A 27,975-nucleotide genomic window follows, 5' to 3' on the forward strand; every position below is an offset into this window, starting at 1 on the left:
GCCTTCCTTGCTCAGGGACGAGCGCTCAACAGAAAACCAAACGTGAGGCGGCCCAAAGGAGACCGAATAATTTTTTCCTTTCAAAAATACAAGTTTAGTAAATGTAGTTGCCTTTTACGATCATACTAATAGGTGTATATGGACATACATTTAATATTGATAAGATAACAAGCATAGATCTGTAATTAGTAACAAAATTTACTAACATCAGTATTGCTCAACTAACTGAAAAAGTATGCCATTATTTTACAAAATAAAAATAATTGGGACAGCTACTTAAACATTGCAGAGATCATGACCTTGCGTAGTAATACAAGATTTCATGATGCCCCTCGGATACGGTATAATAACCCCTCCCGTTCGCGTCCCACGCCACGGCTTCCGCGTATTTATTATAGTGAAACTGTACACCTACAGGATCCTGAAGTAACGCCTCCTTGACACTTTGTCCGTCTGCTCTTTGCCAATATAAAACTTGATGGTGGGTTTGTATCAGAATATCCCGGCCGTTAAGGGATATATCTCCGCCAGTAGGGTCGTTACTTCCGGTTGAAAGCGGAAGTGTGACTAGGTTGTCTACAGAAACTGTTACTGATGTATCATTCCAAGCAGTGCTGTCGATCATCCCAACCGCACCTTGACCATCGTCAACCTGTCAACAGATGGTCTAAATTTCAATGTTAGCTATGTATAAAAAGCAAAATAAAATTTACATTATCTTCATACTTCTAATATATATGATATCAAATTGTTATAATTAAAATTTCAATTTAATTAACATTTGAAATGATATACTTCTATATTTAACCTGTTACTTAATGATTGTTTCCGGTTGGAAAATAGTAATTCCTTTTTTATTGAAACTGACGATATCTCTTGGGTAATATATTTCAAATGCATAAACCGAAATATGTCTCTATGGTTGATCAATACGTTTTAAAACTATAATTTATCTTTTCTAGCATTAAAGGGCCACTACCTTTCCGAAACGGCTTTTAATTTTTAAAATAGGAATGTAAAACGAGATCAATAATTTTGTAAAGTCGCAGAAGTTATTAACTATACGTGTACTAGCACACTTATCATCACCTTCAGAACTGTTTAATTAGAATAAATAAAATGTTAATTTTCATAACGCGGGTCGTTTTATGTTTCCCGCCGTCGTCCTAAATGCCGCGCGGTAGTTGACTATCACTGCGCCACACGGCAAAACAGCGAAATGAATCTCCACTGTTATCGTACATTAGACAGGAAATCTTGCATATGTTTGGTGTTGTAACCTCATCTTAAGCCATCGATATATATTTTCTTTTGGTATTAATGTTTTTAAGAAACCTTTAAATTTTGCTCCGGAAAGGTAGTGGGCCTTTAAAGTACACTAACATAATTTACTGCGATTATATTATTAGTCGGCTTTAATAGAATATTAGTCATTTATTTATTATTAACATTTCATACCACTGATATTAAGTAAATATTTCGGTTTGGGTCCACCATCAGCGTTTAGCAGTCTTGTTGAGTGGGTCTCCACCTGGATTTAATGTGAATCATGCAATCTTATAATCATACTTAAAACATAGTTGTTATGTCATCTATTGTTGTTTCTGTACTTTAACTCCCGGATTATCGGACCATTGCCTGTAACTGTCCTATATGTTACCTTTTACTGTCTTCTATGAAACTCTGATATAAGACAATCTCTTAGACAGTGAAAGGTAGCATATGGGAGAAATACGGGTGAGTATATGTCTCCCGGCAAAATCCAAAATTGTCCCTAGAGTAGTCGAGATTTTAAATCCTCTGAATTCAATGAAAGTTCTGGGGGCACCGACTGTTTTGAACTGTCCTGAAAATCACTGTTATATGCGATAATTTTAGCAAGAAAACAAACAAACGCCTAAATTGTATGTCTAGTTTCATATGTCATTTCCTTACAACATTAGACATTGGAAAGCAATAAAAGTCACCAAAGCCACGTTAATTTATCGCTTAAATTGAGAACGTACTATCCCTCCATCACTGTTGGCAGACATGGTGAAAATGAATTTACAGATAGTTGTCCAACCCAAAAGCATGCTTCATGCATTCCGTTTATGAATGCTATTCATCACATATAAGACAGGCAAAGGTAATTCTATGTTGCCATTATCTATATCGGATTTATCATGGTTGAATGCACATTGGTAAAGTTACCTGAGCTCATAGACAAAGGCCAAAAACTGGCTTAAATTAGAAATAAAAGTGTACTTTATTAGCACAAAGACGTACTATGTTTTAAGTTAGAGATAAGCCCCAAACTGTAAATATGTGGGAGAGATAACTGTATCGACGCCCGTCAGAGCCGAGTTTTCGTCTTATCTTTGAAATGATACCATAACGATATCTCGAATAAAACATATATATCATCGCACTGAGTCGCCACTTGATTTAAATCTAATTATGTACTTATATTCTTCACAAAGGCTTCAAACACAAAATGTAACTGGTGGGCGATGAATTATTATCTCTTATTAAGCTCTTACAGATAGTAAACAATTTGAAATTAAAGCATTAAGACGTCAATATGAGAGTATATATAACGTTTGTTTTAGTTCATGGACAGAAATCTCCTTATTCGATCATAATTAGTATAGACCATTTAATTGAAATGGTTCGTAATGACTTTTCGAAGAAATTGCCTGAAGAACAATGGATGCTAAAATTCGTGGTGTAAATCGTTACAGAACAAACCAGCTCCTTAAAGTATAATGAAATTATAGATAAACATTAATATGGACATACTGGAAGGTAATTTTTGACTCCACGTCGACAGTGATATCGTCCATGTGGTCTGTGAGAACTGGCTCTATGATTTTGTAAATTATATTACGAGCTCCATCTCCAGAATGATCTCCAATTTCTCCTAAACAAAACAGGTTAGCTACATGTATTTAATGCATACTTGCAGCAAAATTTCTATCTAGAACGGTATTAGGCTAGCACAAAAATTTTGTTGATAGAAACAGAAATGTAAATTTGTTTGATTAAATCAAGTTCACAGGTTTTCGTCAGCAAACGCAGAAGTTGCTTTCACGAACAGACACAGGACATGTAGTGATTGTAACATCATTTTCGAAAAAAACCTGTTTTCGAAAAACTATTCTTAAAATGCTTTTTTTTCAATTCTGCAAAACGACATATTTTGAAGGTAATTTCATTTGATTTTTTCCCATATATAAATAAACATTTATGCAATTAGTGTTTTCATTACTATTTCAAAGATGAATTATTGCAATCGTTCATTTGTCATTACACTTCACAGCTTACGTTCTAATATGGTATAAACTTGGCGCTGTCAAAATACAGTAAGTATATTCAAAGACTAGTTTTAAAGGGGTCGAACATACCAATGTATATGCAATGTCCGCCATTGTCATCACAAGGGCCACAAGCGATGTCTTCCCAGTCGTAGTTATGGGCGCCGTGAACATGAATTGTTGTCTAGAAAATATTAAACAAAAACAATAGGCCATATTTAAAAACATAAAATGTCAATGCATGCAAGCGTAAATGGCATACATATTATGTATGCTGTCGCGGTTCTAGACCACTGCAGTTAGGGGTTCGAGTTCATGGCTCGATGCATGATATCTGATCGCGCATTTTCCTCTCCTTAGTCAGTAGAAAAAGAAGAAGAAGAAGAAGAAGAAGAAAAAGGTTCAATTGAAAATTTCTTAAAATATCTAATCTACAAAATAACATAATTTACCTAATTGATGCGTGTTACGTAATTGCATTTTGAAAGTTTGATAATGCAACATTTTAAAGATTTTTTGTTAGTGTTATAACCACGAAATATACAATGTATGTTTACGTGTTCTTGTAATGAACAGATTACCTTTAACTCTCCAGTCAGAGAACTGATAGCATAGAGTTTCGGGCCGTCCCCCCTATCATTGTGACCGTACAGGATGTTCGGATTGCTCGCGCATAAACCGGAAACCTCATCCAGAGCTACCACGTGACCTAACGGAGTTCCAGGCAGGAAATGCGGAAGAGCTAAGGATCCAAATGATGTGGCGAATTAATTTACAAAATAGAATGAAAAAAAAATAAACATCTACCTGTTGCGACTTTCTTAATTGTAGCATTCTCGAAATACGGCATTTGTAACACAAATAGCTATAAACATGATGATGAAAAAAGACGTCAATTATTTTTTTTTTTTTTTTTTGTAAAACTGTGCGGATTTTAAATCACTTCAGTTATCTTATTAATGCTTAATTCGCAACTTTTGAAATGTTTTACACTAGTTCTGAATATTGTTGCAGATTTTATTTTAGATATCCATAAGCATACTATAAACAGCATCTTGAAGATAGTGTTAAACCAATTACTATCATTTTCAGTACGAGATGTACAGGTCAGTTGACAATAAAAATGTCACGTTTGACGTGATCATATCGTGTTCTAATTTTTGACCACCATTTAAGACTTTTGGAGTAAAAGAATTATCATCAGACATAAACCAAACGTAAGAACTTAGTAAACAAACCTTAATGTAGTTATGGAATCAATACACGACCTGATTGCTTTTGCATTAATGTCACTATTAAAATAACTTTTGTAAGAATCCGCGACGCTTTTTTTTCATACTCCGATAAAATTAACAAAATAGTGAAATCTATTGTGACGTCACGATAACGTCGAGGTTTCGCTCCATTCTCGGATTTTTTTATTTAAGCATTGATGTCACTATTTTTTAATTTCATCGGGGTATGAAAAAAAATTGTTTGCAAACTGTGTGAATCCGCGTAGCGGATTCTCACAAAAGTTTGCAAACAATTTTTCTTTTCATAACCCGATAATATTAAAAAATAGTGACATCATTACTTATAATTAATTTTATACTCTATTTGATAAAATGCAGTATGTTTAAATGTAACATTACAGTGGTTTTTCAATGGACTCTTTTTTCCGAATCAATACGCAACGTCAATGTCTCTATTGTGACGTCACGATAACGTCGGGGTTTCGCGCCATTCTCGGATTTTTTTTCATAGTGGTATGCAAAAAAAATATTGGCCAATCAGAAAGCCAGATTTGGTATGAAAACAAAGAAAAAATAATTATAGTGGTATGCAAAATTTTTTTGACCAATCAGATACCAGATTTGGTATAAAAACAAAGAAAAATGATTATTTTAGAAATATTTTTGATAACCACAAAAATTAAAAGTTGCGATTGATATCATTATAAAGGTACTTCGTTACAAAAAGGACATAACCAAAAATAAGAAAGAAAACCTACGGAAGGTAACTTATATAAATTAATAAAAAAAACACCTCTAAAATAGATGCATAAAAATCCTGCTTTTGTTGATAAGTTGCTACCTCTTTCAATTGGTATGGAAGAACCATGAGTACTTCCAAGAAAGCTGAGACAACATAGGATTAATGTGAACATGGTTAGGTCACTGTGTGTTTGTCGCCGCCTACTGTTGACCAGGCCTTATATATCCACGATGCTAGATAACAGGTACTGAATTTGAAGGACATCGAGTCGACCGATAAATTTTTCGTGTATTCCTTTCTATTAGTATAGTTCATATCATATAGTTCTTTATATCAATAAGTAACAGTCCTATGTGTTCAACCATAGAAACACTGACATCACAATTCATCATTTATTCTTTGATATTCGAATGTAATTTATTTCTCATTCTCCTTTTGTACTCGATTGGATTTTAGGTTCTGAAACATATTTCTTTTACAAAGACTTACATAATGCAGCGAACTATTTGAAAGTCAAGACAATTTAAAAAGGTGAGTAAATTATCATTTTCTGATATGTAAACGAGGGCAAAAAACATATACAGTTGTATGATTAAAAAACAGCTTGAGGTATATTCGAAATCAAAGATGATTAATACGAATAAAACAATTTTTGTTTACTTTTCTCGGGAATAGTAAATATTGAAACAAAATGACAATTGCAGTGCTGCATTTAACTGGGGAACGATTTTTTTTCTTTTTATCTTACCGATCTCCATTGAATCAATACTATCATTGATCATATTATCATTTATTTTATAATTTAAATTTCTTTTTTAAAATATCAATAAAAGAATAGATATAGTATATCTGAAGATACCAAAAAAGATGCAAAAATATAATCAGCTAGTTATTTAATTCAATTTTTATAATCGTGAAAAAGAACACATTTATTTCTTTTAAATGGAAATATCTTTTTAAACATTTTTTGAAAAGCAGTTATACTATAAAAATATGATGAAATCAGTAGGTCTTTTTTTCATTCTATGTTGATTTACTCCACATATATCCCATAGGCAGTATGCGAAGAAAACATTTGACTGATAAAAAATTATCAGTGGCCTTATTGTACTAACGTGGTTCCGGATTCTATCACTTATGGTGTTGACCCGTTTTTAAACTAACACTTATGATCTTCGTATCAAACCTTGTGATAAAACACACATTACATCTACTTCTATGGTTAAGACAAAAAACTTACATCAGATGGTACAGTTCAATTAAGCATTGATGTCACTATTTTTTTTAAATTCATCGATATATGAAAGAATTTTGTTTACAAATTGTGTAAATCCGCGATTATCAAAATAGTTTGCAAACAAAATTTATTTCATAACCCTTTGTTATTTTTATGAGTTAAAAACAGTGTTATAAATGCTTAATTGAACTTTACCACCTGATGTTTGTTTGTTGACGTACCCACAGAAGTAGATGTAATGTGTGTTTTATCACTAGGATTTGCTTTTTGTTTCACTCTGTCAGTATTCAGGAAGTAAAATTAAGGGAAGTAACTCGGATAAATATTAGGACATTTCCTGTTTGGCGACTTATATAGGACAATACGTTTTTCTCTTCACCAAAGAAAAATAAGTATCACAAAATATCTCTTCATATTTTTAGCCCGCCATCTGATGATGGTGGGCTATTCAAATCGCTTTTTGTCCATGGTCCGTCGTCCGTCCGTCCGTCCGTTAACAATTCTTGTTATCGCTATTTCTCAGAAAGTACAGAAGGGATCTGTCTCAAAATTCATATGAAGGCTTCCCTAGGGCCCTAGTTGTGCGTATTGCATTTTGGGATGGATCAGTCAACAAGATGGCCGCCAGGCAACCATCTTGGATTTTGATAGTTAAAGTTTGTTATCGCTATTTCTCAGAAAGTACTGAAGGAATCTGTCTCAAATTTCATATGTAGGTTCCCCTAGGGCCCTTGTTGTGCATATTACATTTTTGGACCGATCGGTGAACAAGATGGCCGCCAGGCAGCCATCTTGGATTTTGATAGCTTAAGTTTGTTATCGCTATTTCTCAGAAAATGCTGAAGGGATCTTTCTCAAATCTCATATGTATGTTCCTCTAGGGCCCTTGTTATGCATATTGCATTTTCGGACCGATCGGTGAACAAGATGGCCGCCAGGTAGCCATCTTGGATTTTGATAGTTAAAGTTTGTTATCCCTATTTCTCAGAAAATGCTGAAGGGATTTTTCTCAAATTTCATATGTATGTTCCCCTAGGGCCCTTGTTGTGCATATTGCATTTTCATACCAATCGGTGAACAAGATGGCCGACAGGCAGCCATCTTGGATTTTGATATTTAAAGATTGTTATAGCTATTTCTCAGAAAATACTGAAATGATCTGTCTCAAATTTCATGTGTAGGTTCCCCTAGGGCTCTAGATGTGCATATTGCGATTTGGGACTGATCATCAACAAGATGACCGCCAAGGAACCATCTTGGATTTTGATAGTTGAAGTTTGTTACTGCTATTTCTCAGAAAGTACTGAAGCGATCTGTCTCAAATTTTATGTGTAGTATATGTTTGAAAAAGTTTCAAAAGTAGAGAAGATATCCATCTTTCCATTGTCAGACATAGATCATTCTTTGGTGGGCGCAAAGATCCCAGTGGGATCTCTTGTTTCTTTTGATTTAATACGATTTTTGTCACCAATAAAGAACTTCTATTTTCATCATGGAGTTGCTATGATCCTTCATATACATGTATGCATGTGCCCAATTCCCTTATATGTTTCATCTTATTTCTTTAGCACATAACATTACATGTACATGTAAACAATACAAGTCTATAAACATTGACATAATTTATTAAATACATGTAAGACAATTGTTCTATAAAATTACATATTTGGTTAGGTTGATTCCTAATTTATAACTTTAAATTGCATGGTTTATTGCCTCATGTAGTAATACATATTTATATTGACTCCCTCAGAAGCTGTATAATAGCCCCTCCCGTTCGCATCCCAGGCCACGGCTCCGGCTTGTTTGTTATAATGGAAAGGGACCGCCACAGGGTCTTTGGTTAAGGTCTCCTTGATGCTTTGCCCATCTGCCTTTTGCCAATAGTAAAGCTGGTGTTTGGTCTGGACTAAAATATCACGACCATTAGGAGCAATATCCCCACCGGTGGGGTCATTGCTGTTAGTGGACAGCGGAATAGTGACCAGGTTATCTACATTTACTTTGACAGACGAGTTATTCCAGGCTGTACTGTTAATCATTCCGATTTTACCTCGACCGCCATGAACCAGTCAATAAAAAAAAAAAATGTTATTTTTCCCTTCCGAATATCTAATGATTCGTTAATTTAGAAAAAGAAACAAAGAGACAATTTCAGTTTTCAAAAAAAAAAAAATCTTTTTCTTTTATTCTGGATTGTTGACATGTAGGTCTGTATTGAAGCAGTCAGTCATATTATCAGTCATATTAATATAGACAAAACGAAAATGTTAATATAGCAACTGAGAATGTTTTGAATTATATATTCTTTTTCAAATATATAATAAAACTAAAAACAAAGTAATTGTCTCTTACACCGACACTTTAATCCCTATGTTTTAAATTCTTGTTCTATTCAACTGTTAAAGACATCTTTTGAGGGATTCGGATGTTATGCCAATCATGTTAAGATGTAATTGTCTTGTATGTCATACCCGACTTTACCTTGGATATTAAGTAAATGTTTCGCTGGGGGTCCATCATGAGTGTTTCGCAATCTTGTTGATGGGGACTCCACCTAGATGTAATGTATTTGAAATATGGGCTACGTTCTTTCTATACGCAAAAATAGATATGTTTTACATATATTTATTATAAACATTAAAACAATCATAATTATATTATTATAAGTGTATAACCCTGAAATGGGTAAACATTAATTTCTGTTACCTGGTTTGTATGAAAGATGTGCGTTGTAGTAAAGTTTAGAATATCCCTTACCACTATATTAAATCACTATTTTGTTTTTTCGTTTTCGTTTTTGTTTTTGTTTGTTCGGGTTTTTTTTAATGATGATTTCGTTATTAATGTGATAGCTGATTAAGTCGAAGTAATTTGCTAAACGAGACCAAATATTTCACGGTATTATTAAGGCTGACTTTACTCGAACACTATAATGGATACATGACAATTTTGTGTTACCTGGTGTCTAAGGCAATTTATGTAATCATTAATATGAATGACATACTGGAAAGCAATCTTGGACTCGATATCGACAGTGATGTTACGGTGATTGTCTGCGAGGACAGGCTCTCGGATTTTGTAGATTATATTTCGGGCTCCATCTCCACCATGGTCACCTGTGTCCGCTAAAAGTCAAATAAAAAAATCCAAACAATTATATTTGACGAATATGAAAAGACTTAAGAATGTTGTTGTTGATTATAGTTATTGACGTTTTGGCTGATAGATTTGTAGTAACATTAGTTTTTGCACAAAAGACTCGCTGATAAACGAATTGAACTTTGATAAATTTTTTTTTGAAGTTCTCTTTCAAATATGTTTTTTCTTACAATGGACATATCTACACAAATATGTTTATTGATTTGAGGCAAGTGACTTACTCTTTTATTTATTTATTTATTTTGTAACAGATATCATATTATTTTTAGCCATTATTTTTAGGGCATTTACTTATTTTTTGAATACTTCCAGTTTTGCCATTAATAGCCTTAATCGACGCACCAAAATGAAAATGTTTAACGCATTAACGAGAAAGGAATATAGACGTATTAAACTTACCTATATAGATGCATCGTCCGCCATTGTCATCACATAAGCCGCACGCAATGTCTTCCCAGTCATAGTTATTGGCGCCATGGATGTGAATGGTGGTCTGTTTGAATGTGTGTAGTAAACAATACTTCGTTATAATTATTATCATAAGAAAACCGTGAACGTAAATAGATTTATATGAAACAAATATGATGAAAACACAATCTAGTTATTAAGAATTATTCTCAATATCTTTTGGGTTTACGTCTTATCAACAGCCCGAGTCATTTAAGGGTTGTGAATATCTGTAATCCTTTTTAAGGGGAGGGGCTGTAGTATCTGTGTCTCATTGCAATGTCGGAAATCCCTGCCTTTTGTCATTTATAAAACATAATAAAAATAATAGATTTGATCTATGGTATTTTAAGAATGGCTTTGTTCTTATATATTTCTATACACATAACTTATGTATGGTTAATTTGTGCAAAATCTTTACCTTCAACTCCCCATTCAGGGAACTGAGAGCGTAGATTTTCGGTCCGTCCCCCTTATCATTGTGACTGTATATGATGTTGGCGTTAATTCTGCTCGTGCATAAACCGGAAGCCTCGTCTATAGCCACCACCTGACCTATCGCACTTCCAGCCAGGAAATGTGGAGAAACTAAAAATACACGTCGATGAAATTAATATAACAAGTCGTCAGAATATGAAATTTATCACAGAGAAAAATCGTTACGTTTTGCCTGCTAGCATGGTACTTGTTGAAAAGTCTTTCCAAACCTCAGCGTTGATAAAATGCTTGATTTAAACCACAATAACTTCATTGGTTTTAGCTATAATTCATTTCTGTAAACATGAAGTAGTTAATGCATGGTGATTTAATATACACATTTTTACCGCAGTCCCACTAGGTAACCTTACCAAGCGCAGTTAGCAGTCATATGAACAATGAACTTCAATTGCTTATTATGACGTCATTGTAATTGTGACATCACCATCGTTGTGCCAGCGATCACGGAACGGCTGTTCAAATGGCTGCTCTATCCTTGACGATAACGAATCCTTGGGTATTTCAACATAAAATTGTAGCCAAATGCAAATATAAGCATTGAATGTCTTTCAGTTGGCATTCATAGACAATGGACAGAGGCAAATCCAACATGAAGCGCGCTAGTTTGCCTCTGTCCAGTTGGCATTCATATGGCGTCCAATGCTTAAATATGAAAGCAGCTAAATAAGGGATTATTTCCACAATGTTTCATATTTATTCATTATGTCATTTTTTAAAAGATAAGAATATTATTTTTAGGATTAACAAAGTTATTTAGTGATTTTGAATTTTATTTCACATCGGAAAATGAGATATCTTTATAACCAGGTAGACATGTGCAAATGTAGTAATCTTCTGTTTCAGAATTCTTCATATTTGAAAAATATTAAATATCCTAAACGTTTTGTGTTCGGATTAATGTTAATATCAAATGTTAAATTAATTTTGTAATTTTTTAATTTGTTATAATACTGGGGTTTCCAAACCGCCTCAAAAATGAAACCGCTTCTCATTTCATTACTGATAACAATAGTATATCAGTTCGATCAATATATATTAATTTTTTTAATTAATTTATCATTGGATAATGAAAAAACCCGAACACAAAGTCCGAAAATTATTTCAGATAATTTCTAAAACATGTCTGAAATAAAATATCCAATTATCTATCAAAATGATTTCGATTTCAAATGAACATTTTTGGTGAGGTACCATTTTTGATATTACATTATTGATTAAATTAAAAGTTTAATAATATCTTAAACAACAATCGTTTTTGGGAAAGTACTCTTTAAAATAAACATACCCCTGGTTTCAGTGGATAGTGGAGAACCATGTATACTCCCGAGAGTGGTGAGGCAAGTCAAAACCAATGTCAACATGATGATGCTGCCGTGGGATTTGTCAAGAACGATTATGATTCGGCCTTTTATATAGATAAAAACTGAAAATCTGAAGGACGCTACGTACTCTACGAGATACTTCACGCGTGCGTTTTCTATTTATAACCTCCTTGTCAGGTTGTCTTGCATTCAGTAATCGTCACTCCCACATATTTAAAACGATAATCTTAACGTAATAGGCAAATTCAGTGATATTTGCAAAGTCTATATAGTCGTATCACCTGTCTAGTGCAACTGAATCAGAGTAACTTTATCATTTGTTAGTATGTATCATGGCCACTTAAGAATTTGTAATTTGAAAAAGAAATGGAAAGTTTTGAAAAATATTTTTTTTTCCTGAGAAAACACGCAGACATCATTCTTACGGTTAGTGTCAATATTTCTTGTTTAACAGGATCTAAAAGAACATAAATTGTTTTTCATCTTGAAATGAAAATGACCGGTATACATGACATCACACAAATATGTTAGAAATAATGACACATATGAACATGCACAGTGAGAAGAAATAATGTTTTCATAGTTAAACCTTGTAGTATAAGTCTCGTTTTCCGCAAAGGTCCATGTGTTTCTCCAAATAATGTGACTGAACTGTGTATTAAGATTATTTAAACACTGCCATTTGCTTATCGTTCATATCTTATATCTACACACATTTGTTTGTTTGTTTGTTTGATTTATTAACGTCCTATTAACAGCTATGGTCATGCTCTACACACATATATGTAAGTGTAATTAAGTCAGTAATGAGATAAACGCACTCCAGCAAATGACGTTGGTAAATATAAACGCCTAAACATCGGCAAAAAAGATAATTTCTTCAATAACGCAAGTTAAAAGTGAACTAACATTTTTCCTATATATAAAGCTTATATTTATTTTAACTTTTTCAATTTCTCATTATTTTTTATCCAACATTTGAATATTTCGATATTACAAGTATTTCAATATTTGCACGAAAAGAAGAATTAACCAGCAGCCGTGTTTCTGCTCGTATCCTTATAATGACAACTGTTAATATTGAAGTGTAATATTGAGAATGTAAATATATTATCGACAAGAAGTAAGTAATCTTATTTACTTCGTTAGGAAATGTCATTTTTGATGATCTTTAATCTATTGTTGAAAATGAAAATGCCCATTTCAGTATTTTTGTAGCGATGCAAATTCAGCTCACCAAAAAAACTCCCAGTTAAAGAATACTGACTGAAAAAGATTAGGCACGTGCTTAGATAAATTACCTTGTTACATAAACGTGGTTTTGTGTTCGGTCACTTATGGTTTTTAGATTTTTCCCCCAAGTAACGCTCTTGACCTTTTAACATCATCACTTGTGATAATGTCACGTTATTTTTACCACGATCAACACTCAAATGTCGTTTGCACCGACAAGGTAGCAAGATAAAGTCGTAGGCGGAAATTGGATAGATAAGAGACTGCTAATGCTAGGTTTACACTATGTTCCCGGCGGCCACGGCAGCCCCGTTTCAGACCACCGTGGACTGAACGTGGTGACCGCGAGACAACGTGAGACAGCGCAGAAGGACGTGATAGACAAACGTAAGCGGTCGTGAATACCGTGGATGCCGTGCCAGATTTTTAAACTGTCAAAAAATTTGCCACGGCAGTCACGGTAAAGATGGTGAACGCCACAGGACGTAATAAAACGGGATTGACGTAACAAAACGTAACAGTGCGTACGAGGCCGTAACAAAACTTCCTGACGGTCCGTGGTGGAACGGGCAGCAAGCACGTTCCCCGAAATCTCACGGTGATTTCAAGTTTTGTGACGTTCTGTTGAGTTTTTTCCACGTTTTATCACGGTTGATGCAGATTGGCTGCACGTTTTGTGCCGTTTTGTCCAGGTTTGTCAAGGTTTTGACGGCAAGCCAAGGTGAAAGATAGCCGTTTCGATGCGTTCTGTAAAGGCACATCACGGCTTGTAGCGGTTGAAAGCCCGACGTGATACGACGTGTTGCGTCTTACTACGGTCTTACGTTGCAAGATATATATGATGGAGTATCATTGCCTGACCTGGTACATATTTGCTACTTCATGGAGTTATTTGTATTAATAAATAGAAATAGTCATTATCAAACACATTTAAACCATAAAATCATACCAAGACTATTATTGCAAAAGGCAGATTAAGTGAGAACCATTGGCTATAATAATTATAATTTTGTAATCAAAACGTGTTTGAAATGACATTTTCGGCAATAAATATTGTTTCATTTGCTCCAAAAAAGCCCGGCATCAGACTTTCATCCCTAGTAAGCCTTTGCGGACCGTGAAAAAAAGTATCGGAGCTTGATCAAAACGTGTAAAACGTAGCAGATCTCATCATATCGTAACAGGCCTAGAGAGAACGTAGTGGTATCCTTGATAGACCGTGCTATAGCCGTAGTGTACCTTTATGCATCTACACACTTACAAGTAACAACTAAACAACCATATTGAATGAATAAGGCCACCCTCACAGAGGGTGACAGGGTATTTATTAAATCAACAGCAAATGATAATCAATAAAATACATGACAAAATTTATGTGAAATACACATAAAACAATATTTGCTTCAAGAATTAAATAAACCAAAAAGCCAATGTGGGGTTTACAAAGTAAAAACCGCCAATTTTTGCTTCAAGAATTAAATAAACCAAAAGGCCTAGCCCGTATATGAGATATACAAAATAAAAAAAAATAAAAAAAACCTTTATGGGGGGTGGGAAAGGGCGGGAATTCAAAAATAAAGTCTAAAAGCCAAATTCAAAACAGGTTAAAACTGTTGAGGAGGAAAATTTCAATATGGCTGCCTGAGGCTTAGGGTTCTGATGAAATATTTGGGGTCTGTGAACCCTTTCGGATACATTGACCAATCAAATGCCCTTCCTCTATCCCAAAGGGGCATAACTCGTACCGACAAAATGTAAAATCCATACGAGGGGGCATAACTCGAATTAGTCTATATGCTGAAGAAAAGGACATTATTAACACAAACAAATTCTACAAAAATCTAATAAAATAAAACTTGTATTGGTGTTTCCGATGCATAAATTAAGCTAAATACTTAGCTGCCTTTTATGCATCTACACACTTACAAGTAACAACTCAACAACCATATTGAATGAATAAGGCCACCCTCACAGAGGGTGACAGGGTATTTATTAAATCAACAGCAAATGATAATCAATAAAATACATGACAAAATTTATGTGAAATACACATAAAACAATATTTGCTTCAAGAATTAAATAAACCAAAAAGCCAATGTGGGGTTACAAAGTAAAAACCGCCAAAAAGACATTGAAAATGTCTTCCCCACCACTTTCCCCTATATCCACGGTCCACCACGTAATCCGTAAAATACCGTGGCAAAACTTCACAAGACCTAGTTCAACTTGAATGCAGAGACAAAAATAGCCAAAATTCCACGGCGCACCACGTTTCGGGCAAACGGGGCTACCGTGGTCGCCGGGAACATAGTGTAAACCTAGCATTAGATACATATTTTCAAATATTAAATCAGAATGACGATTTTGCGCCGTGCGTAAGACTATTTATTAAAAAGCCTACTCCTCCTTAACACTGGGGTGGATTACATCCATATTTGGTTTGAAATATCATTGGGCAAAGATAATGATATTCTATATAAATGCTGCTGTAAATACTGTACATTTTATATGTTCGACCACATGTGAGAAGAGTCTTTGTCTCAATGTGCAATCGAATGAAAATAAAGTCAACTAGATTTGATCGCGATCAAAACACGGGATTTCAACCTATGTATTGATATAAGTAACGATAAGATCTTTTTAATATTTTTTTAATCTGAATTTTAATTTGACTCTTTGGCCCCGCCTCTCAGGCACCTTTTGATCTTCTATACAAAGATATTCCGAATAAACTTGTAGTACTTGAAGCCTTTTACCAAACTACAGTTGTGTCATGGACGTGAGGTTGGGTTGGGGAACTCGCTCTACATGTCTTGATACTTCACAGCAAAAACTACATATGTTTTTTTCAACTCCACGTTCATTCTCCTTACTTATGAAGATCTTCGACCAATGGGGAATAACTCGTACAATTAGAGTGACGATTCTCTTCCTTTGGCCACATAATGTAATCTCATCACATTCGTACAACTGCATGATACACAACATCCAACGCACAAAATAAAATCGCCGAAAGGACAATTGAAGTGTTATATCTCCGCCATTTTGAATCATATGACCTTGAAATTAGTCATTATATGTGTCTGAGAACATGCTCTTTCATATCCAATCTTCATAACATTTTTATCGGAATCTCATACAAACGGTAAAATTTACGTTAAAAATTGAACGAAATGACATGTTCGGAGGGCTATATTTTCGCCATTTTCAAATTCATGACTATGAAATTAAAACCCTGTACAGATAATATACCAATGTCTATATTTACATAAAAATCAACACCCTACATTAAATGATAAAAGCACGACAAGCTCACAAATTACGGAAAAAATAAGGAAATGGGAAAAATTGCCATATTTGGAGAGCTATATTTCCGCAATTTTTCTGTCGACAGGGAAAACCGAGATGACTCGGCAAAACCTCCTCATCTCATCGCACAAACGATAGCAGTATCGCTATTAATTATAGCAAAACAAAAATGTCCAACGTTGAAAATATTGCAAGTACATTCATTATTTACATAAACCAGTAATAAGAATAATCGTTTATTTCATCTAGACTAAACAATTTGTAAATCCCATACAGCGCCCGCAAGGAGATGTCCTTGGCCTATCGCTACCCACGATGCTCTCGATCGTGGTCTTATATTATGTAACTTTTCATGGGATATTAAATCTAGATATATCTGTTTTCGATAGTTAAATTTCTATGAACATGTGTAAAACAAGCAGTCTCAACTGCTATTCCGAGACTGTAAAATGCAATCTTGGTCACCTCAGCTAAAACACAGGGGCACGCAAATTATGACAGAAACGTTTACTAGCAATTTGATACGTATGTCATTAAAAGTATTGGAGACCTTTTGATATGCACGTGTATATCATGACGTTTCAAGTGGCTGCCCGTATTATTTTTTGTGAAAAATGAATTATACATATATGTTATAAAATTAGATTAGCTTTTTGATTGTCATTATTGTTATGTACACTGTATGTGCAATCTAATCAAAATTAGAACTTCTATGTCGCTCTCCGTACCGTCCGCTCGTAGAAGCGGACGGTACGGAGAGCGACATAGAAGTTCTAATTTCAATTAGATTGACACTATGTGATATTTAAACGAAAACACGTATTTTACCTAAGAAGCCTATGGTATATATAATGTAAGTATCGGTTAGCTTGTAAGAATAATAATAATAAAAAGAAGAAAAACACAGAACAAAAACAATTAATCTGCACAACATATGCATTTGCATTATGATATTCAGATAGTATTTCTCCATTTCCTGTGCTAATCTGTCAAATATCATGACTTTTGACCCAAAATTGCAGAAAAATGTACACAATACTTTCAAAGAATCCTTCAAAAATGTTCAGTCTGTGAAGGAATATGTATCTGTTCGTATTTTCTATGGAATTTGTCAGCAGTGGGAGATAACTCCATATTGCAGGAAATTTTGAGCACCAGCCATCCCATAAACTTACAAACCTGGTGTTATGTGTTTTGTTATGTAAGTTGTTGTGCATTTAATACATACTGTTTCCGTAAATTAGATAAAAAAAACCACAATGATCAGAAAAGGATGGATGTAATGAGTATCGGGTAATGGGTATGTCCAGACCATTGGTCTTTTAATGAAGCAACCCACCACCGGCCACCGCCCTCAGATAAAAAAATAGGAATGCGGTTTTATTATAATTTATAAGTCATACATCTAAAATAAATATTACATGAATATTAATAACAATATTATGTTGTCATACCATTTAGGGAGGCGCTATAAACATGGTATAACAAGAAACGAGACATGTTGATTTCAATTCTGAAAAAATACAGCCCCCCCCCCACACACACACACACCTAACACACTATATATATATATACATGATAGGGTGCACATTTATGTATATTGTATGTACATATACATGTGTGCCAGTATACATGTGTACGTGATGCATGTGTACACATGGACTTGCTCATTCCCTCATCCCATTTTATCAAAAATAAACTGTTTCCTTAGATAATATCTCTTAATTATTTAGCATTACGCTGCTAAGTAATTTTGAAAATTAACAAAACAGCAAATTACCTCCCTTTACCAAATCCAAATGAAAACTTATTAATGGTATGAAGTTATACTATAATGGTACAGCTAAATAAGGAATAACAAAGCAGTGAATTTGTGCATGCCCTTTCAACGTCAGTTTTCAGCATTTTAAATGGCAAATCATGATCAATTTTTTAAAGATGCTCCACCGCTGACAAATGGTATTTTTTCACTATCAAAAACAGGAGCAGACGATTTAGTATTTTTCTTCTGTTGCAAAAGTTACTTACTTTACACCATTACCACCGTTGAAAAGTTTGAGCTACTAATTTTACTTCAAGTTAAAAATATGAAAAATAATTAATTGTATCCCGAAAAAATTCCGTGGTACTATATTCTATATGAAATGAAGTACTGATTGCGCATGCACCAAAGGCGAAATAAATTATTTTATATTATTTTTTGTGTTAATTAGGCTTATATATACATGATTAAACACGAGTTATTGTTCGAATGATGAATATCATTTATGCTCTGTCGGCGGTGGAGCATCTTTGAACCATGCAATGTCATTTAGGGATGTGTCAGACATAATGATGAAGGAAAGACTAAATGAAAAAGGCGTAAAAAAACGTATCTATGTAATTAACACATTCATATTACCTAAAGAAAATGAAATTTCCTTTGCTAGTTAATTATGTTTATTTATCATAAATAAATGGAATTTGTGTTTAGTGTTGGTTTTTTTCATGTGTTTGAGGTGGTGGGAGGGGTGGTCTGCGTCTGTATACATCACTTTTAGCTTGAAAGCTTTTGTTTTACTTTTTTAGTAACTGTTTGCCATGTATTAAAATTCAAACATATAACATGTGTACATTGAACATGTACCAGAATACATGTATATATGTAGAAGTAAATGTAGATCTACAATAATCTCTTATCTTTGTTGAGGTTTTATCCAAAGTTTACAAAATGTTAATATTTTACACATTTGACGTCACACGTAGAACGCTTTCCAGTCATCGCTCATATTTTAGCGTTCTGCCGAACAGCACGGATACATTTTAATAGATCCGGCCTTCGGCTGCCACTTGCCGAAGTGTAAATTGCGCTCCATTGTGCTGCATATTTAAATATTTGTCAACTGTTCGCATCCTATTATGTAATTATGTATGTCTTGATAAAGAGACAGATCGCCTCGAAAATTTGACAATTGTTTTTTGTCCACACAGTTGGAATTACTTCCTTGTTCCATATTAACCATTGGAAGTAATTCGTATCCAACAGACATACGTTTGATTGGATCCCATGTCATCTGGAAAATCCCTTGATATTACTTCTTTGACCCTTATATTGATTATCAACCACTACTTATACTGTGACTTTGTTGTTTTGTGCCATGAGTCAGATGATCGTTAAGGCCCATGGGCCTCTTGTTGTTGAAAGAGGTAAACTTTTTTGTAATTATGATCTCGAGATATTCGTCGAATATTCATTGAATAGACTTTCATGATATGGATACATGTATAAGAAATTTATAAGTTGATTTAAGGTCCTATGATCGGCTATATACGACCTCTCCTGTATGCACATAAAGACACCGAGCAGCACACCCCTTCCAGTCACATTATACTGAAAACAGGCAGTAATGGATATAACAGGAATATACCACAGTCTACCGACACGTTTACTCATCAAATTTAAATCGCCTTAACTGTTGAGAGATGTTAAAGATGCTCCACCGCTGACAGAGCATAAATGATATTCATAATTTGAACAATAATTGGTGTTTAATTATGTATATATATGTCTAATTAACACAAAAAAAAATTAATATCAAATAATTTATTTTGCCTTTGGTGCATGTGCAATCAGTACTTCATTCCATATAGGATATAGTGCCACGGATTTTTTTCGGGATGCAATTCATTATTTTTTATACTTTTAATTTGAATTAAAATTAGAGGCTCAAACTTTTCAATGTTAGTAAAGGTTAGTAAGTAACCGAAGAAAAATACTAAATCATCTGCTCCCGTTTTAGATAGTGGAAAAATACCATTTGTCAGCGGTGGAGCATCTTTAAAGAAAATCGAACCATTCCCAAAATACAAATGTTGATGACTTTATTCATACTTGCTCTCCCGAAACATCTGATTCTCTCGTCACTATCTTCTATGTTTGAACACAATAAATTTTATTCACCTTATTCATCAAAACAAAAACAAAGGCAATTATTGCTTTTTAAGAAAAACTACTTTTACATCTTAAAACGAAATCACTTACTCAACGAATTTTTTTCTTGTTGCAAAAATCAAATTCACAAAGGTACATGATCTGCAAGAATAATAATTTGCAGGTGCAAATATTAGAACTACCGAGACTATGTAAAGGGTCATGTTATGAGATTTATATATGGTCTAACATATATTTATTGCATTGCGAGTTTCAATTGGAATTGTCTCCCTTTATGTAGAAATCTTACAAGTCTTGTTTGATTTGATCACTGACTGGTAAAAACAATTCTTTCTAATTTCTGTCTATTGTTTTTTTTTTGTTTTTACTACAAAATAGCAATTAGTTATAGGGGCCACGATGGCCGAGTGGTTAAGATGTCCCGACATATTACAACAAGTCTTCCACCTCTGGGATGCGAGTTCGAATCCTATGTGGGTACTGACCGCTGGCGGTGGTTTTTCTCCGGGTTCTCGGCTTTCCTCCACCAACAACATGGCATATATGACCCTGGTTGTTAATAGGACGTGAAACTAATTAAACAAAAAATGCAATTAGTTTGAATCAATAGCAACACCTTCGTGTGTGCTGTATTGTCAATGACAATTATCGTGTCTTAAGTGTAATCTTTACAACAAATAATATTGAAATATATGTTTCTCAGTTCTAAAGCTAGCCCAAATCAGTGGTCGAACCAAATTACATGTACTTGGTATCAATACATTTGGTCTTTGCACTGGGCATTGCCTTAATTGTATCTTAATTATCTCATCGTAAATGTGACTTGGTTTGCTATTGCTTAACGACTCCAGAGGACTCATGACTAGCTATGCCATTTAAGGATAGCATCACTTGTCTGTAATGTATTCCATATATTTATTGCTTGTGTCGTTTGTAGACTGTTGTAATTATGTTTGTGTTGTGTCCCATTGTGATAGCGGAATTAATGCCTTTATTATAATTTTATCTTACTAAAACCTACTGCTAAAGTAATATGACTGTATGGTGCAGTATAAGTATTCGGTCATTTCACATTCAAATTATTCTTCATTCGATTTTTCATGTCCGACATTTTCTAGAATTTCACAGCGTATTGTATTGTCAACAATTTTTGTTTTATTTTGTATCATTCGTTACAAATTACATGCTCTACCAGGTGCGTATTATAGAACGGATACACAAATGTTTCTTTTGAAATTGTCGAGAGATGATTTAATTATCTGTGAAATAAAAGAAAAAAAATAACGATTTCTATAGGCTTCATGGAATCTGCTATAGCATCATATATATGCTTCGCATTTTTAACGCAGATCAATCATGCCGGTACGTGTATTTTCTCAATATCTGCTTCCAATTGTAAACATTTCACAGATGATGGTAATACAAAACAATCGACATTACAGACGTGTATCCTTTATTTGATACCTTCCTAACAATAAACATGTCTCCGTACTCAAATAAATTGTGAGAAACCGCAGTCTTATTGGAATCGTGTTGAAAAAAGACATGTTCTATTTGTCTATAGCATGTTATAAATAATCTCGGACAACCAGAGAATGGCTCAATAGGATATATATATATATATCAGATATACAATAATGTACATACAACTCTATCCTCTTATTGGTTTACCGTAAAACACTAACTGACAGGTTGTAGAGCGGTAGTGTGAGTCTTCTCTTATTTCGATTAGGGCGAGGTGTTAGAAAAGAATAGATCGTTGAGATATCAAGATTAAAGTAAACTTTGTGAATTACTCCGATATAAATAAAACCCTTGAGCCTATCATGAGTTGTATGATAATATGGATATATGTATTGATACGTCAGGGTGTTATTAGAGGACTCTGAGTATTTATCAATATTTGATAGTCTACTTATCCTTTGTGTACTATAAGCTTATATAAATACAGATGTTTTATCTGTTATAAATCCAATTAGTAAATATAATAAATCATAAAAAAAGTACATTGGATTAGAAAGATTTGAGGTAGGTTGGGATTACGTATGATTTATTTAACAGTTTAATGATTATTTCAGGGAAGTTTGTGACGGAGTATAGAATGCGAAATCTGTGATCGCCGGATCCTTTCAACACCACTTTTTGTTGACTGAAGAGCATCACAGACCAATTCCTGACAAGTGCGTTTTTGAAAAGTGATCATCTTTATTTTTTTACATTCCACAAAAAATATTGAATTTGTCTTTTTCTATTCGATTAATGTTAACATATTTGAATGCATAATGTTTGGATTTATTCTACAGATAGCTATCACAATGTCAATATATCAGCCATTTTTATGTATTTGTGCCAAATATTTGTCATATTAATGTATTATTTTTATAAACGGCTCTAAAATTGCTTATTGATAATTTTAGTCGGTGAATGATTCAAGATGTTACTAAAACGATATTCCCATAAATAATATCAATGGATGTGTATCCTATTTACTTCCAGGACGTATGAGAAGACACCATTTGTACACTGTTTGCTTTACTTGATATCTTCATATAAAATGACAGGTGTCGCCTCGTACGTCACAAAATCATTGACAAAGTAGAAGTAAAACGACACATATACTGATGATTAATTGTGATGTATCATATTAGGAATATAGCAGGTAAATCAACTGATCAATTTGCCGTCCAAAAATTGATTAACCAAAAGGCCAAAGACCATTATGGTATTCCGTCTTGGACGTTTCAATATTCAATATTTGCGTAAAAGAAAGGTGTGTATCTGAAGTGGAAGGTCCTGGTGATTATTTGAATTCTAAAACGGGCAGCGTGTTATATCTTAAACACAGCTCCTTAACTCCACTTGTTTTATATTTTGAAACTGCTACGACAAATAGAAATAAATCAATTAGGAACTCTTCAATTGAAGGTCTGTATGTTGCGAAAGTAGCGCATTGAAACAGAAAATAATCATATTTAATTTAAGTCTTTTTTATCTTAAGACCTGTACATGGAAAATACAAAGTCTTGTAATAATATCAACTTCTTAACGATACCTAAGCAACCACAAAGATATATATCTTATGGAATTTGATTTATTTGACAATAATACAAATAAAACTAAAAACGTCATGAAGCAACAAGATAATAAATCAAGATGGTTTTGACAACAATCATAATCCAATGATACGTCATATAGACCAATCCATTTCACAATGGTTTTCATACCAATATTTTTATTTTACGTTAATATGTATCATATAATTGTAACATCCTTTGAACAGTCTAATATCAGATTAAATTTAGTTTTAACGTTCTACCAACAGCTAAAATGTGGAGGTGGAGACTTAAAAGTGGAAACGTACAAATAGAAACCGGCCTACGGTTAGTACCCGACCATTGACCCACGAATGACACGCATCGCGATATATAATTACAATTTTAATGACTCTGGATAATATAGATTATCTTTAAGTAATATAATTATATGAAGAAGAAATTCAATGCAATAATACATTATTTCTTTCTTATTTTTGAATTTGTGATATTAAACACAATGTGCCCTTTTTTAAACATGATTCAATGGAATTAAATAAAATTATAGTAAAATGCATAATAATGACGTTGGGCTTCCGTTCTTGGTAATTATTTCATCATATCAGGTTAGTACAACATCATATTGACCACATTAAAGGTCAATGACTGATAATTATACGTATTCACGACTAAACAGAGTTCACAAATAAAGCATTTTACATGCGTTTGATACTTTGTATATTCCATACGCTGAAACTAAAATATCGTTATTGGTACTGTCAATATTAAATTTTGAAAAAGACTTAACTTTAACTATCGGGACCACAGACATATTGAAAAAATAATAAGCGCATGAAAGCGTTACGCACACAATTGAAGCGGCGTTTGAATCAACCATACCGAATGTCTCACAACCTTGTTCTAAAGGTAAATCAGCTTAATCACTTACATTTCACAATTATAACTAAAATCAGCAATTAGGTAAAAATGGAGAACTTAATAATCTTACACAAAACTAGAGTTAACATTACTTGAAAATTGTCGTTAAAATGTGATTAACCTAATCACCTTTTGTAAAACTGATCCCTATATGTTACAGGTATCATACTGAGTTCCGTTCGTAATGTACACTAATATAGAAACACCAAGACAAAATGTAGTCAATAGGCGAAATTTGCTTCAATACGAAAAATAGTGCTTTAATAAAACTGGATGTAAAGTTTTTTAAAAGAATGATATGAAAAGAACTTTACAAGAGAAACATAACATTTTGTTGTTTTGTTTCATTTTAAAGTTAAATAAATGATTATAAACAAGATGACATCACTTAAAACCAACAACAGTTACAATAATACAAATACAGTTTGTCTATAAAGGAACAAAGTCAACGTTAATAATACTACAAAATAACATGAACCCGTTTAAAGAATTAGGACACATTTTATACAATGTAAGTTACAATACTAGCAGTGTGGATTTCCTGAAGCATGATAAATCTTCATTTTATAGGAAGACTTAGTAGACAGCATTAGTACAGTGTCTCCTAATATCAATGTTATTAAAATATAATTATACAGTGGTTTATTACAATAAGATATGAAAATGTTAATTTCGTGAGGTTTCATTATAATCTCTAGTAACTGTCTGAATAAAACTGAACACTCGATATTTTAGAATTTGATATATTTATATAACTCAAATTTAAATGTTAATCTTATCCGAAGTGTGCTTTTTATATCTATTTAAAGAAACAAAAATAAACGTGATAACTGCTCTAATGAAAACTCAAAACATTTATTCCAGTTAAGCTTTGAACTTAAAGATTAAACTTTTTAACAAATGCACAAAACTCTTTGAAATAATAGAAAAGTAATACAAAGCAAAATTATACACAAAAATGGTATATTCCGTTTTTGTATATGATAACGGAGACACAATTATGATATAGCATCGTTTCAATGTACATTTATACATTTCATAAGAGTGGTTGTCATCACATATTCTCTTTTACTAGAGAACAGATTGGTGATGGTAGTTATAAAGTCAGAAAATTGTGTCATTTTAAAACAAATAACTACTCTAAAATATGACCACATCATGAATATTAGTGAAAAATGTTTTGACGTGAGCAGTTTTCGATTGTTTTGTCATGGGTCTGTATGAAAAACATCGTTTATACAAAAAGTGATGGCGCTGTACTAAAAGCAACTGACTCAGCATTTTACTAAGGACAAATTACCACGAATATATTACATGGCAGAAATTAAGTCATTTAAAGCAAAAAACTGACATATAACAGGTGAACAAAACAATATTTGACATTCCATTTCCTTAATCAATATATACAATACCCTGTATGTTATCCAGTGATTACTTTATAATAGGTTCTAACGCTTTCTGCTCTGTGATTAAAATCTTAACAATAAACAAATCATATGAAACGATGAAACAAAACAGAGGGAAAGGGAAAATAAATAATAATGTAAAACACACATAAAACATTTAATAGTTATACAATGGCTGTATGGAATGATATGTTTTAAGAATATATCAAAATCTATCAATCGCAAGAACGTCTATTACGCTTCAAGTCAACGCGAGTGAAACCAGACAATAATATATACATACAATGTAAATCAATACCACTAAAGCACAAGGTCAACATTGTATACGTCTTCATATCAAACAAAACGGGTAGTCATCAAATCTAGCGAAAACTGCTCCGTCTATACACGAGTCTAGCTGGTCAGTAATATCCCCGACATTAATATCCCCATCCCGTCAGTAATATCCACAATAACATGTAGCAAATATGTAAATATTAGACCTAATTGCTATACACCAGCTAACACAGCGTCCTCATTAATGTACACCAACTAGCTGGCAATCCAAATTAACACAAACCAACTAGCTGTTAATCTCCATCTATTAACATACACTAGCTAGCTGGCAATCCATATAAACATACACTAGCTACCTGGCAATCCATATAAACATACACCAACTAGCTGGCAATCTCCATTATCTTACATTAGCTATCTGGCAATCCCCTTTAACATAACTAGCTAGTTGGCAATCACGTTTAACATACACCAGCTAGCTGGCAATCCCCATTAACATACACCAGCTAGCTGGCAATCCCCATTAACATACACTAGCTAGCATGTCAATTCCCATTAGCATACAACTACACTAGCTAGCTAGCAATCCCCATTAACAAACACCGGCTAGCTGGCAATCCCCATTAACAAACACCAGCTAGTTTATAATACAAGTAACGTAAACGAAAAATTTGATTATCCATTCTAATAAGACGCAGTTATTTGGTAACTTACAGATAGTTTCATTAACGTAAACGAAAAATTTGATAACCCGTTCATACATAAAGTAGTAAGTTGGTAATTAAGAGCTAGTTTATGAACCACACACCATTTTAATGATAATTCCCAGCTATCAATCATCTATAAGTATTAAACACACGTCAGCAGATCATTAAAACTAGCATTTACCACCTCGCAAGTCCTTCCCATTAATCTGCAAATCATTAACAGGGACCCCTAACAAGTACCATACATCAATTATCATTTTAAGTATCAATAATTCTTTCTATGTATCGTCAATATTATCATACACAAACATAACAAAGTATATAAGTTAACTTCATATCAATATCAGTTTTTCAGATCACGCAATTAAACAGTTGATTTAAAAAACGAATTTAGCATAACAATACCACCAAACTACAATGAACGAAATGATAATGCTTAAGGACAAACGAAATAAAGTGATCTTCCTACTCATAATCGTGAGTTGACTATCCCATAACCATGAAGTTGTAATAAGCTTTAACACTCGCATGTGTCTTCATACTAATACATTATCACGCAATCGCCTGTAAAAATGTATTCCCTTGGTGTTAAATAATCTTATGTCTTAATGGTATGTTTCAGTCAAGATTGCAAAACGTTATAATGGATAAATATACATATATTATCCTGGCATTTGTCGTCAAACATGAAATAAATTAGGCAGCATATCAAGATTTCATTTTAAACTACATATTGTAAGATTTATCTAACTTTCAATTTGTGGTTGGCAGTCACAGGTCACACATTTCTCTTCCTTTTGTATTGTTATCAACCACATTTTCGCCTTTGCATGAAGATCTCATAGTGATATAGGGGCCATTTTTGTTCCTCATGTGGCAATTACAGATAGGTAGAATGACCAGCATCAAGACTAACTTTCCTATTGACGTCACAACCTGTCGAACGTCTCCATGTGTGAGTATTGTACCCTAACAGAGAAAATATATACATATCTTTGCACAAAATACTATATAACAGGTTTCTATCCACTATCTCCGGGGAGCCCGTGTGGTGGTGAGGACGGCCCGGTGTCTGCCTCTAGATCTCTCGCCTTGTGTTCCTGTTGAAGAAATCAAAACTTAGATTTACAAGTTTAAAGCCACAGTTCAGTTCTTCATTATCATAATTCATAATTTGACTATTTTTCATCAATATCTTATAGC

The 27,975-nt window shown here is 33.4% G+C and overlaps 3 protein-coding genes across 3 annotated transcripts in view; all 3 read right to left on the bottom strand.

The window, feature by feature from the left end:
• Window positions 1–178: 178 nt before the first annotated feature.
• Window positions 179–5,450, bottom strand: LOC138310050 (uncharacterized). Its single transcript, XM_069251200.1, has 6 exons — window positions 5,373–5,450; window positions 3,878–4,038; window positions 3,387–3,480; window positions 2,782–2,902; window positions 1,459–1,531; window positions 179–652 (listed from the first exon to the last, which is right to left on the bottom strand). Exons 1-5 carry the CDS (start codon window positions 5,443–5,445, stop codon window positions 1,504–1,506), a joined length of 477 nt encoding a protein of 158 aa, XP_069107301.1. The 5' UTR covers window positions 5,446–5,450; the 3' UTR covers window positions 179–652; window positions 1,459–1,503.
• Window positions 5,451–8,193: 2,743 nt separating this feature from the next.
• Window positions 8,194–12,170, bottom strand: LOC138310061 (uncharacterized). Its single transcript, XM_069251210.1, has 6 exons — window positions 11,903–12,170; window positions 10,541–10,707; window positions 10,072–10,165; window positions 9,518–9,638; window positions 8,991–9,067; window positions 8,194–8,575 (listed from the first exon to the last, which is right to left on the bottom strand). The coding sequence occupies exons 1-6, from the start codon at window positions 11,976–11,978 to the stop codon at window positions 8,220–8,222; spliced, it is 891 nt and encodes a 296-aa protein (XP_069107311.1). The 5' UTR covers window positions 11,979–12,170; the 3' UTR covers window positions 8,194–8,219.
• Window positions 12,171–23,487: 11,317 nt separating this feature from the next.
• LOC138321203 (chordin-like) overlaps window positions 23,488–27,975 on the bottom strand; it is a 62,687-nt gene continuing 58,199 nt past the window's right edge. Inside the window, exon 23 of the mRNA XM_069264713.1 lies at window positions 23,488–27,872. Within this exon, the coding sequence (XP_069120814.1) occupies window positions 27,802–27,872 (71 nt within the window). The 3' untranslated portion in view covers window positions 23,488–27,801. The remainder of the gene's footprint in view (window positions 27,873–27,975) is intronic.

This window comes from Argopecten irradians, chromosome 1, assembly GCF_041381155.1.
Source record: "Argopecten irradians isolate NY chromosome 1, Ai_NY, whole genome shotgun sequence".
NCBI classification, from domain to species: domain Eukaryota; kingdom Metazoa; phylum Mollusca; class Bivalvia; order Pectinida; family Pectinidae; genus Argopecten; species Argopecten irradians.

Coding starts and splice junctions, on each gene's coding strand:
- LOC138310050 (XM_069251200.1), bottom strand. CDS start 5,445: ATGTTCACATTAATCCTATGTTGTCTCAGCTTTCTTGGAAGTACTCAT. Junction 4,039..5,372: donor TTCCATACCAATTGAAAGAG/GTAGCAACTTAT, acceptor TTGGATCCTTAG/CTCTTCCGCATTTCCTGCCT. Junction 2,903..3,386: donor CGGACATTGCATATACATTG/GTATGTTCGACC, acceptor TGTTTTGTTTAG/GAGAAATTGGAGATCATTCT.
- LOC138310061 (XM_069251210.1), bottom strand. CDS start 11,978: ATGTTGACATTGGTTTTGACTTGCCTCACCACTCTCGGGAGTATACAT. Junction 9,068..9,517: donor GAGTCCAAGATTGCTTTCCA/GTATGTCATTCA, acceptor CATTACATCTAG/GTGGAGTCCCCATCAACAAG. Junction 8,576..8,990: donor TTACTTAATATCCAAGGTAA/AGTCGGGTATGA, acceptor ATTGACTGGTTC/ATGGCGGTCGAGGTAAAATC.